General features: G+C 50.2%; 1 protein-coding gene, 1 long non-coding RNA gene and 1 other non-coding gene across 3 annotated transcripts in view; 2 read left to right on the top strand and 1 right to left on the bottom strand.

The window, feature by feature from the left end:
- The window catches only part of LOC140403832 (uncharacterized), a 54469-nt gene extending 43561 nt beyond the window's left edge, over positions 1-10908 (top strand). The window contains exon 4 of the mRNA XM_072492005.1: positions 7831-10908. Coding sequence (XP_072348106.1) covers positions 7831-8565 — 735 coding nt within the window. The 3' untranslated portion in view covers positions 8566-10908. The remainder of the gene's footprint in view (positions 1-7830) is intronic.
- Positions 10909-17332: 6424 nt separating this feature from the next.
- Positions 17333-19631, bottom strand: LOC140403733 (uncharacterized). The gene is made up of 3 exons (XR_011938405.1): positions 19492-19631; positions 19205-19258; positions 17333-17426 (listed from the first exon to the last, which is right to left on the bottom strand). It is a non-coding gene; the product is annotated as an uncharacterized lncRNA (long non-coding RNA).
- A 138-nt stretch (positions 19632-19769) lies between these two features.
- Positions 19770-19864, top strand: trnai-uau (transfer RNA isoleucine (anticodon UAU)). The gene is made up of 2 exons: positions 19770-19807; positions 19829-19864. It is a non-coding gene; the product is annotated as a tRNA-Ile (tRNA).
- Positions 19865-20414: the final 550 nt, after the last annotated feature.

Here is a 20414-nt window from a genome sequence, read left to right as displayed (position 1 = left end):
ATCTGACAGTGCGGCACTCCCTCAGTACTGACCCTCTGAGAGTACAGCACTTCCTTACTGACCCTCTGACACTGCGGCACTCCCTCAGTACTGACCCTCTGACAGTGCAGCACTCTCCCAGTACTGATCCTCTGACAGTGCAGCACTCCCTCAGTACTGACCCTCTGGCGGTGCAGCACTCCCTCAGTACTGACCCTCTGACAGTGCAGCGCTCCCTCAGTACTGACCCTCTGACAGTGCAGCACTCCCTCAGTACTGACCTTCCGACAGTGCAGCACTCCCTCAGTACTGACCCTCTGACAGTGCGGCACTCCCTCACTACTGATCCTCTAACAGTGCGGCACTCCCTCAGTACTGACCCTCTGACAGTGCAGCGCTCTCTCAGTACTGACCCTCTGACAGTGCAGCACTCCCTCAGTACTGACCTTCCGACAGTGCAGCACTCCCTCAGTACTGAGCCTCTGACAGTGCGGCACTCCCTCAGTACTGATCCTCTAACAGTGCGGCACTCCCTCAGTACTGACCCTCTGACAGTGCAGCGCTCTCTCAGTACTGACCCTCTGACAGTGCAGCACTCCCTCAATACTGACCCTCTGACAGTGCAGCACTCCCTCAGTACTGACTCTCTGACAGTGCGGCACTCCCTCAGTACTGACCCTCTGACAGTGCAGCACTCCCTCAGTACTGACCCTCTGACAGTGCAGCACTCCCTCAGTACTGACCCTCTGACAGTGCGGCACTCCCTCAGTACTGACCCTCTGACAGTGCAGCACTCCCTCACGGCGCCGAGGTCCCAGTTTCGATCCCTGCCCCGGGTCACTGTCCATGTGGAGTTTGCACATTTCCTACATGTCTGCGGGGGTCTTACCCCCACAACCCAAAGATGTACAGGATAGGTGAATTGGCCACACTAATTTTCCCCTTGACTGGGAAAAAAAAAAGAACTGGGTACTCTAAATTTATTTTAAAAAAAGGATCGTGGGGTATGTAGAAGGGGTGGGGGGGTTGCTCTACTAGCTAAGGAAAATATCACAGCTGTACTGCGGGAGGACACCTCGGAGGGCCCATGCAGCGAGGCAACATGGGTGGAGCTCAGCAACAGGAAGGGTGCAGTCACAATGTTGGGGATTTACTACAGGCCTCCAACAGCCAGCGGGAGATAGAGGAGCAGATAGGTAGACAGGTTTTGGAAAGGTGTAAAAGCAACAGGGTTGTTGTGGTGGGTGATTTTAACTTCCCCAATATTGACTGGGACTCACTTAGTGCCAGGGGCTTAGACGGGGCGGAGTTTGTAAGGAGCATCCAGGAAGAATTCTTGAAACAATATGCAGATAGTTCAACCTAGGAAGGGACTGTACTGGATCTGGTATTGGGGAATGAGCCCGGCCTAGTGGTCGAAGTTTTAGTAGGGGAGCATTTGGGGAACGGTGACCATAATTGAGTATGTTTTAAGGTACTGTTCGATAAAGATAAGAGTAGTTCTCGGAGTGAAGGTGCTAAATTGAGAGAAGGCTAATTATAACAATTTATTTTTCTCAATTAAGGGGCAATTTAGCGTGGCCAATCCACCGAGGCTGCACATCTTTGGGTTGTGGGAGTGAGACCCACGCAAACACGGGGAGAATGTGCAAACTCCACACGGACAGTGATCCAAAGCCGGGTTCGAACCCGGGACCTCGGCGCCGTGAGGCAGCAGTGCTAACCACTGGGCCACCGTGCTGCCCTAATTATATTCGGCAGGAACTGAAGAATCTAGATTGGGGGTGGATATTTGAGGGTAAATCAACATCTGGCATGTGGGAGGCTTTCAAATGTCAGTTGATAAGAATTCAGGACCGAGGGCAACACGGGGAAATGAAATGGAAATCGCTTATCGTCACAAGTAGGCTTCAATGAAGTTACTGTGAAAAGCCCCTAGTCGCCACATTCCGGCGCCTGTTCGGGGAGGCTGGTACGGGAATTGAACCGTGCTGCTGGCCTGCCTTAATAGCCAGCTATTTAGCCCAGTGTGCTAAACCAGCCCCAGCGGCGCAGTGGGTTAGCCCTGCTGCCTCACGGCGCCGAGGTCCCAGGTTCGATCCCGGCTCCGGATCACTGTCCGTGTGGAGTTTGCACATTCTCCCTGTGTCTGCGTGGGTTTCGCCCCCACAACCCAAAGATGTGCAGAGTAGGTGGATTGGCCGCGCTAAATTGTCCCTTAATTGGAAAAAAAAATGGGTACTCTAAATTTATTTATTTTTTTAAATTCAGGATCAGCATGTCCCTGTGAGGAAGAAAATAAGTATAGCAAGCTTTGGGGACCTTGGTTAACGAGGGAGATTGTGAGACTCATCCAAATGAAAATGATAGCACTTGTAAGGGTTAGAAGGCTGGGAACAGACAAAGCCCGTGAGGACCATAAGGAAAGTGGACAAGGTAGCCAAGAAAGCAGACGGAATGCTCGCCTTCATTGGACGGGGCATCGAGTATAAAAACTGGCAAGTCAGGCTGCGGTTGTATAGAACCTTGGTACGGTCGCACTTGGAATATTGCGCACAATTCTGGTCGCCACACTACCAGAAGGATGTGGAGGCTTTGGAGAGGATGCAGAGGAGGTTTACCAGGTCTGGAGTGGGTTAGCTATGTCGAGAGGCTAAATAGACTTGGACTGTTTTCATTAGAAAGACGGGAGTTTGGACAGCACGGTGGCGCAGTGGTTAGCACTGCAGCCTCACAGCACCCAGGTTCGATCCTGACTCTGGGTCACTGTCCGTGTGGAGTTTGCACATTCTCCCCGTGTCTGCGTGGGTTTCACCCCCACAACCCAAAGATGTGCAGAGTAGGTGGATTGGCCACGCTAAATTGCCCCTAGTTGGAAAAATGAATTGGGTACTCTAAATTTATAAAACAAAAGAAAGAGGGGTGACCTGATCGAGGTCGACAAGATTATGAGGGGCATGCATGGAGTGGATGGGCAGGCACTCTTTCCCAGGGTGGAGGGGTCAGTCACCAGGGGGCATAGGTTTAAGGTCCGTGGGGCAAAGTTTAGAAGAGATGTGCGAGGCAGGTTTTTTACGCAGAGGGTGGTGAGTGCCTGGAACACGTTGCCAGGGGAGGCTGTGGAAGCGGATACATTAACGGTGTTCAAAAGACATCTTGACAAACACATGGATAGGATGGGGATAGAGGGATACGGAACAAGGAAGTGCTGAGGGTTTTGGTAAAGGTTTGTATCATGACCGGTACAGGTTTGGAGGGCTGAAGGGCCTGTTCCTGTGCTGTATTGTCCTTTGTTCTTTGAAAGTAGGAAAGAACTTAAGCAAGGAGTCAGGAGGGCTAAAAGCATCACAAAAAGTCATTGGCAAACAGGATTAAGGAAAATCCTAAGGCTTTTTATTCAAATATAAAGAGCAAGAGGGTAGCGAGGGAAAGGGTTGGCCCACTCAAGGACAGGATGGGATTCTATGCGCGGAGCCAGAGGAAATGGGCGAGGTACTAAATGAGTACTTTGCATCAGTATTCACCAAAGAGAAGGACTTGGTGGATGTTGAGTCGGGGGAAGGATGTGTAGCTGGTCTGGGTCACATTGAGATCAAAAAGGAGGAGGCGCTGGGCGTCTTGAAAAACATTAAGGGAGACAAGTCCCCAGGGCTGGATGGGATCTACCCCAGAATACTGAGGGAGCCAAGGGAGGAAATTGCTGGGGCCATGAGAGTAATCTTTGTATTCAAACTGGCCCAGGTAAGGTCCCAGAGGACTGGAGAATAGCTAATGTTGTTCCTTTGTTTAAAAAGGGTAGCAAGGGTAATCCAGGAAATTACAGGCCGGTGACCCTTACGTCAGTGGTAGGGAAATTATTGCAAAGGATTCTTCGAGACAGGATTTGATCCCATTTGGATGTATTAGCAAGAGGCAGCATTGTTTTGTGAAAGGGAGGTCATGTCTCACTACCTTAATCGGGTTTTTGAGGAAGCGACTAAGATGATTGATGAGGGGAGGGTGGTGGATGTTGTCTACATGGACTTCAGTAAGGCCTTTGACAAGGTCCCTCATGGCAGACTGATTCAAAAGGTGAAGTCACATGGGATCAGAGGTGAGCTGGCAAGATGGATACAGAACTGGCTCGGTCATAGAAGACAGAGGGTAGCAGTGGAAGGGTGTGTTTCTGAATGGAGGGCTGTGATTAGTGGTATTCCACAGAGATCAGTGCTGGGGCCTTTGCTGTTTGTAGTATATATAAATGATTTGGAGGAAAATGTAACTGGTCTGATTAGTAAGTTTGCAGACGACACAAAGGTTGGTGGAATTGAGGATAGCGATGAGGACTGTCAGAGGATACAGCAGGATATAGATCGGTTAGAACATAGAACATAGAACATTACAGCGCAGTACAGGCCCTTCGGCCCTCGATGTGGCGCCGACCTGTGAAACCAATCTAAAACCCATCTACACTGTTCCCTTATCGTCCATATGTCTATCCAATGACTATTTGAATGTCCTTAGTGTTGGCGAGTCCACCACTGTTGCAGGCAGGGCATTCCACGCCCTTACTACTCTCTGAGTAAAGAACCTACCTCTGACATCTGTCTTATATCTATCTCCCCTCAATTTAAAGCTATGTCCCCTCGTGCTGGACATCACCATCCGAGGAAAAAGGCTCTCACTGTCCACCCTATCCAATCCTCTGATCATCTTGTATGCCTCAATTAAGTCACCTCTTAACCTTCTTCTCTCTAACGAAAACAGCCTAAAGTCCCTCAGCCTTCCCTCATCAGGGGCGGGATTCTCCACCCCCACGCCAAAGTGGCCGCGTCGTCGTGAACGCCGTCAAGGTTCACGACGGCGCGGAACGGCCCCAATCCCGACCGATTCAGGCCCTGACAATAGGCCAGGATCAGGGCCCCGCCATCTACCCGCGCCAGGCCTTGTCGCCCGCGTAAAAGCGGCGCCGCATAGATGACACGGCCGGCGCCGCATAACGGGCGTCATCCGCGCATGCGTGGTTGCCGTCCTCTCTAAGTCCGCCCCGCAAGAAGATGGGGGACGGATCTTGCGGGGCCGCGGAAGGAAGGAGGTCCTCCTTCAGAGAGGACGGTCCGACGATCGGTGGGCTCCCCCCCCCCCCAGCGTTCACGCACCGCCCACGACTGCAGCAACCAGGTGTGGACGGCGCCGGGGGGAACCCGCCGTTTTGGCCTGGCCGCTCGGCCCATCCGGGCCTCAGGATAGCGGGGTTGCCGGAGAATCGCCATTTTTGGTGTCTCCGGCGATTCTCCGGCCTGCGGCCCGCGAAACCCGACCGGGCCGTTCCCGCCGCTTGGGAGAATTGCGGGAGGGCGTTGGACCGGCGTACCCGGAAATTTTGGCTGCCCAGGCGATTCTCCCAACGGGCGTAGGAGTGGAGAATCGCGCCCAGGATCTTCCCTCCATACCAGGCAACATTCTGGTAAATCTCCTCTGCACCCTTTCCAATGCTTCCACATCCTTCCTATAATGCGGTGACCAGAATTGCACGCAATACTCCAAATGCGGCCGCACCAGAGTTTTGTACAGCTGCAACATGACCTCATGGCTCCGAAACTCAATCCCTCTACCAATAAAAGCTAACACACCGTACGCCTTCTTAACAACCCTCTCAACCTGGGTGGCAACTTTCAGGGATCTATGTACATGGACTCCGAGATCTCTCTGCTCATCCACACTGCCAAGAATCTTACCATTAGCCCAGTACTCTGTCTTCCTGTTATTCCTTCTAAAATGAATCACCTCACACTTTTCTGCATTAAACTCCATTTGCCACCTCTCAGCCCAGCGCTGCAGCTTATCTATGTCGCTCTGTAACTTGTAACATCCTTCCGCACTGTCCACAACTCCACCGACTTTAGTGTCATCTGCAAATTTACTCACCCATCCTTCTACGATCTCCTCTAGGTCATTTATAAAAATGACAAACAGCAGTGGTCCCAAAACAGATCCTTGTGGTACACCACTAGTAACTGGACTCCAGTCTGAACATTTCCCATCAACCACCACCCTTTGTCTTCTTCCAGCTAGCCAATTTCTGATCCAAACTGCTAAATCTCCCTGAATCCCATGCCTCCGTATTTTCTGCAGTAGCCTACTGTGGGGAACCTTATCAAACGCTTTACTGAAATCCATACACACCACATCAACTGCTTTACCCTCATCCACCTGTTTGGTCACCTTCTCAAAGAACTCAATAAGGTTTGTGAGGCACGACCTACCCTTCACAAAACCGTGTTGACTATCTCTAATCAAATTATTCCTTTCCAGATGATTATACATCCTATCCCTTATAAACCTTTCCAAGATTTTGCCCACAACAGAAGTAAGGCTCACTGGTCTATAGTTACCAGGGTTGTCTCTACTCCCCTTCTTGAACAAGGGGACAACATTTGCTATCCTCCAGTCTTCTGGCACTATTCCTGTAGACAAAGATGACTTAAAGATCAAATTCAGCAATCTGCTCCCTAGCTTCCCAGAGAATCCTAGGATAAATCCCATCCGGCCCAGGGGACTTATCTATTTTCACACTTTCCAGAATTGCTAACACCCCCTCCTGATGAACCTCAAGCCCTTCTAGTCTAGTAGCCTGAATCTCAGTATTCTCCTCGACAACATTGTCTTTTTTGAAAAATATTCATTTAGCACCTCTCCTATCTCCTCGGACTCTACGCACAACTTCCCACTACTGTCCTTGACTGGCCCTACTCTTACCCTAGTCATTCTTTTATTCCTGACATATCTATAGAAAGCTTTAGGGTTATCCTTGATCCTACCTGCCAAAGACTTCTCATGTCCCCTCCTGGCTCTTCTTAGCTCTTTCTTTAGGTCCATCCTCGCTAACTTGTAACTCTCGAGACTTAGAGACTTGGGCGGAGAGATGGCAGATGGAATTTAAACTGGACAAATGTGAGGTAATGCACTTTGGAAGGTCTAATACAGATGGGAAATATACAGTAAATGGCAGAACCCTTAAGGATATTGACAGGCAGAGGGATCTGAATGTACAGGTCCAAAGATCACTGAAAGGGGCAACACAGGTAGAGAAGGTAGTCACAAAGGCATACGGCATGCTTGCCTTCATTGGCCGGGGCATTGAGTATAAGAATTGGCAAGTCATGTTGCAGCTGTGTAGAACCTTAGTTAGGCCACACTTGGAGTATAGTGTTCAATTCTGGTTGCCACACTACCAGAAGGATGTGGAGGTTTTGGAGAGGGTACAGAAGAGATTTACCAGGATGTTGCCTGTTACGGAGGACATTAACTATAAGGAGAAGTTGGATAAACTTGGTTTGTTCTCACTGGAACGACGGAGGTTGAGGGGCACCTTGATTGAAGTCTATAACAGTATGAAGGGCAAAGACAGAGTGGATAGTCAGAGGCTTTTTCCCAGGGTGGAAGAGTCAATTACTAGGGGACATAGGTTTAAGGTGCGAGGGGCAAGGTTTAGAGTAGATGTACAAGGCAAGTTTTTTACACAGAGGGTAGTGGGTGCCTGGAACTCGCTGCCGGAGGAGGTGGTGGAAGCAGGGACGATGGCGACGTTTAAGGGGCGACTTGAGAAATATGTGAATAGGATGGGAATAGAGGGATATGGACCCCAGAAGTGCGGAAGGTTTTAGGTTAGACGGGCAGCATGGTCAGCGCAGGCTTTGAGGGCCGAAGGGCCTGTTCCTGTGCTGTACCGTTCTTTGTTCTTTGATGGAGTGGGATTTGAGGAGCCTTGTGTAAAGCTTCACACTAGCACATGCCAGTTAGGCAGAATATTTGTTTCTTTGTCTAAATTCAATGTATGTATCTCCTTTAATAACTGTGCTCTCTCCTCAGCTGCAATATCTGACTTGTCCGCCTGATAAACTGAACGCCCCTGCCACACCGTCTCGAACCTCCAAGAGCTACAGTTCAACTCCTCAAAGTACCGCCCGTGCCACCCCAGCAAGCGCGCGGGGCAGACTGGCGACGCCGAGGGCAACCACTTCAGAAAATGCCACCCCGACGAACCCCGACCCCTGTCTCTCTGAAAGGATCACAGAGGTCATTGTGAGCGAAATCACCACCAGCTCCTTGCTGCTGAACTGGAACATTCTGGAAGATCTGGGCGACGAATACGAGCTTTGGTACAGCACCGGCGCAGAGAGGCAAGGCTTGCGGGTGATTGGTGGCGTCCAAGAGATGGAACTGAGTGAGCTCAACACTGGGGCCGTTTACAAAATCTGTGTCGTTCCCCAGAGCAGCATGATTGCTAAATGCACGAGGCCTTCCGATAATCAATGCACAGTGGCACATACCCTGGGTCTTCCAGGCAACACGGAGCCCGTCCAGTCTGAGAGCAGGAAGGGGCAGTATGCGCTCGGGACAGGGATCGCTGTGGTCATGATCCTATTAATTGGCGCTGCTTTAATCGTTGTCTTCAAGTTCAGGTCAAGCCACACCGGCTTCCAGAGACACTACGATGAGGATGCAAACACCTACGTCGAGCATTTCGAAATTGACCAAAGCAAGATGGACTTTGATCAAATGAACGGCGCTTACGAAAACATAATTGACGAGGGCGATGTGTAACCTTTTTCACGTGGTCCAACGTGCAAAGGTCGACTGGAACTCGGAGCCTGGATATCCCCCCTCGAACCAGCGACTCGAACGTGCATGGCTTCGATAACTCAAAATAGATAACAGTTAACATCTCCAAATCCAATCGGCGGATTCCCTTCACGTCATCACTAAAAATGAATGAACCTGCCCAAATGATTTATAAATTTACTTACGCATTGATCCTTAAGCAGGGGAATCACCATTACTTGGAAGGCGGATCGAAGAAATCGCCAACCTTATTCTGATGATACCACACTGATCAATAATTGTCCCCCCCGCCCCCCGGCAAAGATCTTTTGAGATACGTTACTGCAGCACCGTGACCGGTATTAAACATGGAGGATTTAAAATCCGACACCTTCACGTTTGGAATTTCCTGGCCAATAATCATCCCTGAACCATTATTAACACAGATTATTCTGTCATCGTTTGATTGCGGTTTATGCGAGCTTGCTGTGTAGAAATTCGCTGCTGTGTTTCCGGTATGATAACATTAACTTCTCAAAACTGAAAAGCTTTGGAATGTCCTGACTTGGCGAGGGAAGTTTCAGAAATTCAGCACTTCCGCCGTTACTGCGCAGTACTCCTCTTACAGAGCCTGTCCCTTCCTGACGCTGCCGGAAATCAGGCACTGGGGTCGGCTGCCAGGCTCTCCTGCCGTGCCATCGTGGTAATGCACAGGCCCTCACTAACATCTGGGCCTGATGCCAAAGTTGGTTCACAGTGAGCAGCATCCTTTCCGAGATAACGATTCGATAGCTATAGCCATCAGCTGACATTTCGCACTCCTCATGAGCACACCAATCCCTGTCCCGCTGGCAAGTGGATCCGCCAGATGCCTTGCAAAGAACTCATCGAGGCTGCTGAGGTATCACCTTCCAAACCTGCGACCACCGCCACGTAGCAGGACCAAGGGGAGCGGACGCCTGGGAACGCCACCGTCCAGAAGTTCCCTCCGAGCCACTCACCATCCTGACTTGGAAATATATCAGCTGCTCCTTCCCTGATGGTTCATCGCCACCTTCGAGGTTGTTGGAGATGGAATATTACAAGCCTGTCCACAGAAATAACTTTTTAAACTGTATCACTGTAACTAAATCAACTTCAATCCTTTTGTCACAAGATCATTGCAATGGGAAGATCTTGGGCGGGATTCACCGTTGCCCGATACCGATATTGTAATCGGCGATCGGGCGGAGAATGGGCCCCAAATCAGGCCAGCGCCGGTTTGACACCGGCCAGCCGTGATCCGCCCCCTCCGAAATGGCGTCATCGCGTCGCCGCTGCGTGCCGTGGAAACGCCGTTGCCGCATAATCGGCGGGCCCTCCCGCGAAGCTCCGCCCCCGATGGTCCGAGCTCCCGACCGCACGGGAGACGTGCGGTCTCAGCGGTCGGGAACCCGGCGTGGCGGCTACGGACTGTGTCCAGCCCTGCCACACTCGCCCGGGATCCGTGCCGCTGGCCGGGGGGGGGGGGGGGGGCTTCCGTGAGGGCTGGGGGTACTGGTGGTCATTGCCGTGTGCCTGCGCGGGCCAGGGAGTCGGCCATTCCCCGGCCGTTTTCGGTGCGGGAGCCGGTGCCGGTGCTAGCCCCACCGTTCCCGGAATCGGTGAGGGTTCGACGCCAATTTTTGGGTCGTAAAACGCCCGGGAATTTTCCGTTTGAGCCGCCACTTAGCCTCTGAAACGGAGAATCCAGCCCCATGTGACAGTCAAAGAACCTAGTTCAACAAGTTGGTCCTGGAAACCGCTTTAATATTAACCAGAACATCGTTTGGTTAATATTCCTCTGTAAGAGGAGTACTGCGCAGTAACAGGCTTTTCCCCAGGGTAGAGGGGTCAATTACTAGGGGGCATAGGTTTAAGGTGAGAGGGGCAAAGTTTAGAGTAGATGTACGAGGCAAGTTTTTTACGCAGAGGGTAGTGGGTGCCTGGAACTCACTACCGGAGGAGGTAGTGGAGGCAGGGACGATAGGGACATTTAAGGGGCATCTTGACAAATATATGAATAGGATGGGAATAGAAGGATACGGACCCAGGAAGTGTAGAAGATTGTAGTTTAGTCGGGCAGTATGGTCGGCACGGGCTTGGAGGGCCGAAGGGCCTGTTCCTGTGCTGTACATTTCTTTGTTCTTTGTTTGTTCTTATCGGCAGACCCTTAGGCAGAACTGTTGCTGTGTGCGTTGTGTTTCTTTCAAAGGAAGCAGGTGGCAATGAAGCTTGTCGAGTCTTTCCTGTGTGCCGTATCGCCTCGCCTCAGGGCAGCGCTCTTTCCTTGTATTTGGGTTGTGAATAAACATAGTTGAGAGATAATGGCTCCTGGAATTTCTCTGCAAAACCCTTTCTGCTGTTCCTCTACGCTTCCACATCTCCTGCGACACTTCCTGTTGCCTTTGCCGTAACGCGAAGAGCGAAGGGCTGGAACGCAGGACACCAAGTTTCACAAGAGCAAGGCGGGAAAGGAAGTCACAGTTTCGAGACAGCAAGCTTGTGTCTTGAAAGCGAAGGGACGTTGGAGAAATATAAATGGTCCCATTCGCACCAGCACACTCTCTAATTCTCATTGAAAGCTGCAACCCCAGGTTGCTGTGGTAACCTGTACTCTCTCCATACGTGTTGCAATCTGGAGCTATGGAGAGGGATGGTGTATCCCATGGCTGTGATGTCCAAACCTGCAGGTTAGGTGGATTGGCCATGATAAATTGCCCCTTAGTGACCAAAGATGTGTAGGTCAGGTTGATAATAATCTTTATTATTGTCACAAGTAGGCTTACATTAATAATAATAATCTTTTATTGTCAAAAGTATGAAGTGACTGTGAAAAGCCCCTAGTCGCCACACTCCGGCACCTGTTCGGGTACACTGAGGGAGAATTCAGAATGTCCAATTCACCTAACCTGCACATCTTTGGACTGTGGGAGGAAACCGGAGCACCCGGAGAAAACCCACGCAGACACGGGGAGAACGTGCAGACTCCGCACAGACAGTGACCCAAGCCGGGAATCGAACCTGGGACCCTGGCACTGTGGGGCAACAGTGCTAATGAATCTGTTGTGGGAAAAGGGTAGGGGAGTAGGCTGGGGTGGGGTGCTGTATCAGAGGGCTGGTGCAGACTCGATGGGCCAAATGGCATCCTCCTGCATTGTAGGGATTCTATGATTAACCAAAGCCAATGAAGGTTTCAATGCCGTAAGTTTGGAAAGGGGAGCGGTCCCACCAACAATCATTTCTCCCATTTTCCTCTCCTGAAGATCTCGACCTGCTTCGGGATTTGGATCCATAGTCACCCTCTGGCACCTTGCTCCCGATCCAAAACCTAACGAGGGAAGATGAATAACGCTGTGCCTAGGAATCCATTCGGCTCAGCACATCTGGCTCGGAAGAAGACCAACATCTGGCTTCAGTACGTGAGATGAGAAAGTCAGTTACTCAAGGCCAAGCATTATGGAGGACAGCCGCAAATGTGATACTCCCATGGCTGAATAGCCATGACTTAACTTGATTGGAACTTTTCTCCCCCCAAAAAAATAATTATAAACATCTCGAAAGTATTGGGTTGAAATGCAACCATAATTAAAGGTCCCAAGTAGCTTGCCGTAATCATGTGACCTCTGCTTATAAAGTTTTTAAAAATTATGAATCATTCTATTGAATCAAGCTGGCAAGGAAAAGAATGCATTTGACATAATCTGCTTATTGCATGCCAATACCATCTAGTGGCAGAACACAAATGTTACAAATAGACCCATAGAACTGGTCATTGACTTCAGAAAGCAAAGTGCTGTACACAACGGGAGCAGCCAGTGGAAACCCACGCAGACACGGGGAGAAAGTGTCTCCACATGGACAGTGACCCAAGGCCGGAATCGAACCCGGGCCCCTGGCGCTGTGAGGCAGCAGTGCCAACCACCATGCCACCCTAAACGTCCTCTAATTAGTCTGACGATTCTTTCCCCATAAGCAGGGGAAATATGATTGAGGGGGAAATTACTGTGGTTAAACATTTAAAGCCCAAGGTTTTGACTTATTGGAGGAATTTGTTTGTCAAACTCACTTCAGCAACTCATCCAAGTGTCCCTGTCAGCCAAGGCATCGAGTATTTGCAGGTTTATGCCCAAGGTGGACCTCTTTGTGCTTTCGCCTGGTCCCCATTGTGTAATAGTCGCGGGGTAATGCCCCGGGTGATTTCCCCCGTCAGCGATCCAGGAGCTCTGAGACACATCGTGCTGTGTCTGGAGGCGGGGTGCTCACAGCGATTCATCCAAACACGCTGATGCCTACGGAGGAAGCCAGCGGGGAAATAACGTTATTATCAAGGGTTTGGGACTAATGAAGGTGACCCAGTGGAAAACAGTTTCAGCAAATTAATGCAACTAACTCCCTAAAGACAGCGACAAAGATCTCTAGGGGCTGTTTAGCACAGGGCTAAATCGCTGGCTTTGAAAGCAGACCAAGGCAGGCCAGCAGCACGGTTCAATTCCCGTAACAGCCTCCCCGAACAGGTGCCAGAATGTGGCGACTAGGGGCTTTTCACAGTAACCTCATTTGAAGCCTACTTGTGACAATAAGCCATTTTCATTTCATTTCATTTTCTAATACAACATATAAATAAAATATTATGGGGGAGAGGGACTGTATGTGTTAATTAATACATTTTTTGAATTTAGATTACCCAATTCAATTTTTTCCAATTAAGGGGCAATTTAGCGTGGCCAATCCACCTACCCTGCACATCTTGGGGTTGTGGGGGCAAAACCCACCAAACACGGGGAGAATGTGCAAACTTCACACGGACAGTGACCCAGAGCCGGGATCGAACCTGGGACCTTGGCGCCGTGAGGCCACAGGTCTAACCCACTGCGTCACCGTGCTGCCCTCTATCTGTGTTAATGGTGACTATGGGTGATTCCTCATTCCTTTTTATTATTTGTTTATGTTAACATGCGGGCTGCTGCTTGGGGGTTTGGTGGGAGGATGGATCATTGTTATTGAGATGGGGATTGACATTGCATTCGTTACTGATTATTGTTTATTGTTGGGTGTAAATTTGGGAGAAAATGTGAAAAAGGAGAATAAAAATACTTTTAAAAAAATTATTAAAATATTATAGAATAGGGATCGCTAGACAGTTTCACCCTTGGTTTTCTGTGGATTGATCCATTTTCCCCACGGAAAGATCCAAAGAATTCCATACAATCCCTACAGTGCAGAAGGAGGCCAATTGGCCCATTGAGTCTGCACCGACACTCTGAAAGACCACCCTACCCATGTCCATCCCTCACCCTACCCTCGCAACCCCACCTAACCTGCACATCTTTGGACTGTGGGAGGAAACCCACGCAGACACGGGGAGAATGTGCAGTCTTACTGCTCTGCTCTTTCCTGATAGATCTGAAAGCTTTTTCTTTTTGAATACATATTCCATTCAGCCCACCCACCTCCACGAGGAAGGTTTTCACGTCAGAGCGATGGATTCATTTAACTAAATCCTGGAATGGGTACAGTACAGGAGGCCATTCGGCCCACTCTGTTCAGCCTGGCTCTCAGGCAAGAGCAACTTAGCTAAGTCGCAACGCCTCACGCTTTCCCCTGCAAAATTTGTACTTCATAAGACCACAAAGTATAGGCACAGTAAGAAGTCTTACAACACCAGGTTAAAGTCCAACAGGTTTGTTTCGAATCACTAGCTTTCGGAGCGCGGCTCCTTCCTCAGGTGTGTGGAGGAGAGGGGGCAGTGGGGGGGGAGGGGGAACCTGAGGAAGGAGCAGTGCTCCGAAAGCTAGTGATTCGAAACAAACCTGTTGGACTTTAACCTGGTGTTGTAAGACTTCTTACTGTGCTCACCCCAGTCCAATGCCGGCATCTCCACATCATAAAATATAATAATATTAATCGCTTATTGTCACAAATAGGCTTCAATGAAGTTACTGTGAAAAGCCCCTAGTTGCGGCATTCCAGCACCTGTTCGGGGAGGCTGGTATGGGAATTGAACCCGCGCTGCTGGCATCATTCTGCTATTTAGCCCACTGTGCTAAACCATCCCCAGGGTATAGGAGCAGATTTAGGCCATTCAAACTATCGAGTCTTCTCCTATATCTTATTATCTGCTTCATTCGATCATGGCTGATATTTTGTCATCCCCATTCTCCTGCCTTCTCCCCATAACCCCTGATCCACTTATTAATCAAGAACCCATCTATCTCTGTCTTAAAGACACTCAGTGATTTGGCCTCCACAGCCTTCTGCGGCAAAGAGTTCCACAGATTCACCGCCCTCTGGCTGAAGAAATTCCTCCTCATCTCGGTTTTAAAGGATCGTCCCTTTAGTCAGAGATGGTGTCCTCTGCTTCTAGTTTTTCCTACAAGTGGAAACATCCTCTCCATGTCCACTCTATCCAGGCCTCGCAGTATCCTGTAAGTTTCAATAAGATCCCCCCTCATCCTTCTAAACTCCAATGAGTACAGACTCAGAGTCCTCAACCGTTCCTCACACGACGAGCTCTTCATTCCAGGGATCATTCTTGTGAACCTCCTCTGGACCCTTTCCAAGGCCAGCACATCCTTCCTTAGATACGGGGCCCAAAACTGCTCACAATATTCAAAATGGGGTCTGACCAGAGCCTTATACAGCCTCAGAAGTACATCCCTGGTCTTGTATTCTCGCTCTCTCGACATGAATGTTAACATTGCATTTGCCTTCTTAACTGCCGACTGAACCTGCCCGTTAACCTTCAGAGAATCGTGAACAAGGACTCCCAAGTCCCTTTGTGTTTCTGATTTCCTAAGCATCTCCCCATTTAGAAAATAGCATATGCATCTATTTGTACCAAAGTACATAACCTTGTCCATGTGGAGTTTGCACATTCGCCCCGTGTCTGCGTGGGTCTCACTCCCACAACCTAAAGATGAGCAGGGCAGGTGGATTGGCCACGCTAAATTGCCCCTTAATTGGAAAAAAACCAAAATAAAAACAAAACAAAAACAAAAAGCATATCCTCACACTCTTCCACATTGTGTCCCATCTACAATTTCATTGGCCACTCTCCTCGCCTGTCCAAGTCCTTCTGCAGCCCCCTTTGCTTCCCCAATACAACCAGTTACTCTACATATCTTTGTATCATTTGCAAACTTAGCAACAATGCCCTCAGTTCCTTCTTCCAGATTGTTTTTTTTTAATTTTCCAATTAAGGGGCAATTTAGCACGGCCAATTCACCTAACCTGCACATCTTTGGACTGCGGGAGGAAACCGGAGCACCCGGAGGAAACCCACGCAGACACGGGGAGAAGGTGCAGACTCCGCACAGACAGTGACCCAAGCCGGAATCGAACCTGGGACCCTGGAGCCGTGAGGCAGCGGTGCTAACCACTGTGCTACCGCGTTGCCCCGTATTTATTTCCATTTGTGCTATTAATTCATCCGTTTTGTTATGAATACTGCACATGTTCAGATACAAACTGTGTGATTCTCTGTTGGCAGGCTCCTCTCAGCGGCATGCGGTGGCCACATGGGGAAACCCCAATGGCTGGATGCCGGAACGGAGGATCCCGCTGCTGGCAGTGGAGCGCTGTGCCAGAAAACGGGGCTGACGGGATGGGGAATCCCGTCCAAAGTCTTTAATTCTGTCTTTCCGTCCTTGAGAACTCTGGCCTTCCCTGCACTCTGGTTATCATTACCCCCTATTGTTACCCTGCTCGATTGCCTAATTTTTTTCTCTTTCATTTACCACCTCTCCTCTCACGGGATCCCTCCCCATCCCCCTGCCCCCCCTGCCCACCCCCGCCACTGCCCCTCCCCCCAACAATGTTCTTTTGAAGTTTTACACTGTCCTCCTCACAGTTCCCAGCACTTCCAAGGTTCTGTAACCTCCCCATAATTTGAAACTGTGCCCTGTACACCAGGGTTGAGGTGATTATCGGGAAGATTGTGGGTCCTGACCCCCGGGGGACTCCACTACAAACATTCCTCCAGCCCAAAACAAAACCATGTACCCCTGCTCTCTGCTTCCTGCCACTCAGCCAATTCTGTGTCCATGTTGAGGCTGTCCATTTTATTCCAAGAGATTGAAAAGCCTGTTGTGCGGCACTTTATTAAATGTCTTTTGGAAGTCCAAATACACCGGCCGGGATTCTCCAATCCCGCGGCCAAGCTCTAACGCCGGCGTGAAAGGCGGCGCAAACCACTCTGGCGTCGACGGTCCTCGATTGTCAGGTATGCTCCCCTTCCTCGGGGGGCTAGGTCGGCACCGGAGTGGTCTCCGCTGCTCCAGCTGGCGCGCCGGCCCGCGCGAGTTCGCGCATGCGCGCTGCGGCCGGTGTGAGTGCGTGCATGCGCGCCGCGGCCCGCGCGAGTTCCCGCATGCGCGTGGGTTCCCGTCTCCGCGCCAGACCCCGGGCAATATGGTGGAGCCTTACTATAGGAGGAATTAGGGATGTTTGCAAATTTTGGACTTGCCAGCGAAGCCCAGATCCCACGAAGAAATACCAAAACTCCAAGTTCCATGAGCATAGAAATGGCAGGATCAAACACATTAATGAGTGGTGAATTGGCGTGGCAGGGAGGAATTCAGGTACCCGGGCTAATGGAACATATTCTGGGGCAGAAAGGTGGGCAGTCAGTGCCTCAACAGAGCTGGGACCAATGTCTGTAATGGCAATGAGATCACCTGTTTGTGCCTTTAGATCATTTACCTTGTTGTGAATGCTGTGGACATTCAGGTTGAGCTCCCTCAACGTAGTCCTCTTGTCTGATGACCTCCTTCCAATCTGAGCAACCCTCAGGCTTGTCCCCCTCTGACAAGCTCGTTTCAATCCTCTCTCCCCGAACAAATCTCCTGCAAGAATATTAGTCCCGGTGTTGATGCCTGTCCGGCTTGTACAGGTCCCACCTGCCCCAGAACCAGGAGCTCACTAACTAAATGGTGGGAGATCGCAGAGCTCTGAGACGCAGAGGGATCTGGGCGCCCTAGTGCATGAATCACAAAAGATTAGAATGCAGGTACAGGAAGTAATTAGGGAAAGCTAATGGAATGTTATCTCAGAGCAAAGAACAATGCAGCACAGGAACAGGCCCTTGGCCCTCCAAGCCTGCGCCGACCATGTGTGTTCATTGTGAGGGGGATTGATTACAAAAGTCGGGAGGTTATGCTTCAGTTGTGCAGGGCATTGGTGAGACCATATCTGGAGTATTGAGTACAATATTGGTCTCCTTATTTAAGGAAAGGTGTTAGAAGCAGTTCTTGAAGGTTTACCAGACTATAATAATAATCACTTATTGTCACAAGTAGGCTTCAATGACGTTACTGTGAAAAGCCCCTAGTCGCCACATTCCGGTGCCTGTTACTAATACCAGGAATGGGTGGGTTGTCTTATGAAGAAAGATCATAGAATTTACAGTGCAGAAGGAGGCCATTCAGCCCATCGAGTCTGCACCAGCCCTGGAAAGATCACCCCACCTGAGCCCACGCCTCCAAGCTAACCCAGCAGCCTCACTTAACCTTTTTTTTTGGACACTAAGGGCAAGTTATCATGGCCAATCCACCTAACCTGCACATCTTTGGACTGTGGGAGGAAACCGGAGCACCCGGAGGAAACCCACGCAGACACGGGGGGGAACGTGCAAACTCCGCACAGACAGTGCCCCAAGCCGGGAATCGAACCTGGGACCCTGGAGCTGTGAAGCAATTGTGCTAACCACTGTGCTGCCGTGCTGCTAGGTAAGGTTGGAGAGGTTGGGTTTGCGTCCACTGGAGTTTAGAAGAGTGAGAGGCCACTTGATCGAAACCTTTAAGATCCTCAGAGGTGTTGACAGGATGGGTGTGGAGAGGATGTTTCCCCTTATCAGAGAATTTGGAAAAGGGGGGGTCAACGTTTAAAAATAAGGGGTCACTCATTTAAGACAGAGATGAGGAGAATTTTTTCTCTCAGAGGTTCGAGAGTCTCTGGAACTCTCCTCGTCAAAAGGCAGTGGAAGCAGAGAGTCTTTGAATATCTTTAAGGCAGAGATAGGTAGATTCTTGATAAACAAAGGGGGGGGGGGTGAAAGGCTATCTGGGGTCGGTATCAATGTGGGGTTGGGGTTACAAGCGGATCTTACAATCGGATCTTATTGAATGGCGGAGCAGGCTCGAGGGGCCGAGTGGCCCCTATCACTAATGCTCTTCCATTCCTCTTCCTTTCTCCCCCCCCCCTGTGCAGCTGGGCCATCGGCAGTGCCACGGACTTGGCTCCGGCTGGACTCCCGCCGAAGAAACATTGCCCTCAAAATATATCCAAAGTGAAAAACCGATTCATAAGCAAGATTAATGCAGGGGACCGCTGCACCATTCGCTTGCATCTCTTCAGACTGCCTGGCGGTAACCCATTCCCTCTCTGCCTGCACACTCCTAACCTGAGGTGTGACCACCTCCCTAGACATACTGTCCGTGTAGTTCTCAGCCTCGTGGATTCACTGCAGCGACTCTGGGGACACTTCCTGCATAGGCGTTTGTCTCGGACACATGCTGGGTCCATGACTTCCCACGCACAACAGGGAGTACATTCCACTCGGTTCAGCAGTCGTACTGTAACTTTAAAATTATTTATTACAATTATGATAAGTAGAGTAACTTACCTGTTACTTAGCAATCAGCTTCTTCCTCTGTACCAAAGCACCAACTACCAGAGGCTGAAAAAAATATTATAATAATAATCTTTATTGGTGTCACAAGAAGGCTTACATTAACACTGCAATGAGGTTACTGTGAAAAGCCCCTAGTCGCCACACTCCGGCACCTGTTCGGACCCGAGTCCCTGGCGCTGAGTAGCAGCAGCGCTAAGCACTCCCCGTGCTACCGTGCCCCTTTTATAGAAATAAAAAGAAACACCTCCTCCCCCACTTAACCAAACTCCCTCACTCACCATCTGAAGCATTTTAAACCACCCAAAGCAGTTTAATATCCCAAGGATATTTTCCCAGAGCTGGCCGCAGCAGTGTCCTGGAGATGGATCCTCAATTCCCAAAGACTCCAAGCCAATCCTGGAGGGGTCAGGTGTTTGCGGTTTCAGGACCCCCCCCCCACCCCCACCCCCACCCCCACCCCCACCCCCACCCCCACCCCAACCCCCACCCCACCCCACCCCACCCCACCCCCAGTTCGTGAGCATGAACATCTTGGATGACATCCAGTGCACTATCTGCTCCAGTGGCGCAAACGGTTAACGCGCAGTACTTATACAGCAGTGTAATCAGCGAGCTATGCTGAGGTTGTGAGTTCGATTCTCACCTGGAGCTGGGATTTTAGGGGCTGGTTTAGCACCGTGGGCTAGACAGCTGGCTTGTAAAGCAAAACAAAGCCAGCAGCGTGGGTTCAATTCCCGTACCGGCCTCCCCGAACAGGCGCCGGAATGTGGCGACTAGGGGCTTTTCACCGTAACTTCATTTGAAGTCTACTTGTGACAATAAGTGATTTTTATTTTTTCATTTTCAATAGAGAGTGCTGGCACCGTCAGAGCTACTGCCTTTCATAAGTTCATCAGATATAGGAACAGAATTAGGCCATTCGGCCCATCGAGTCTGCTCCGCCATTCTATCATGGCTGATGTGTTCCTCATCTGCTACCTACAATGCTACAGACCAAGAGCTGGATTGCGAAACCAGCCAGACATCTCCTGCCTAGAACACGTGACCTAGAAGCGGGAAAAGGCAATTTAGCCTCCCGCTCCTAACACCCTCAATGTGATCCTGGCTGATCCCATCCTGGCCTCAACTCCACCGTCCTGCCCGGTCTCCATAACCCTTCAACCCATTCCCAATTAAAAATCTGTCTAACTCCTCCTTAAAT

This window comes from Scyliorhinus torazame, chromosome 29 (genome assembly GCF_047496885.1).
Source record: "Scyliorhinus torazame isolate Kashiwa2021f chromosome 29, sScyTor2.1, whole genome shotgun sequence".
NCBI classification, from domain to species: domain Eukaryota; kingdom Metazoa; phylum Chordata; class Chondrichthyes; order Carcharhiniformes; family Scyliorhinidae; genus Scyliorhinus; species Scyliorhinus torazame.
Note: the sequence above shows the minus strand (reverse complement) of the source record. Positions and strands in the feature narration are given on the sequence as shown.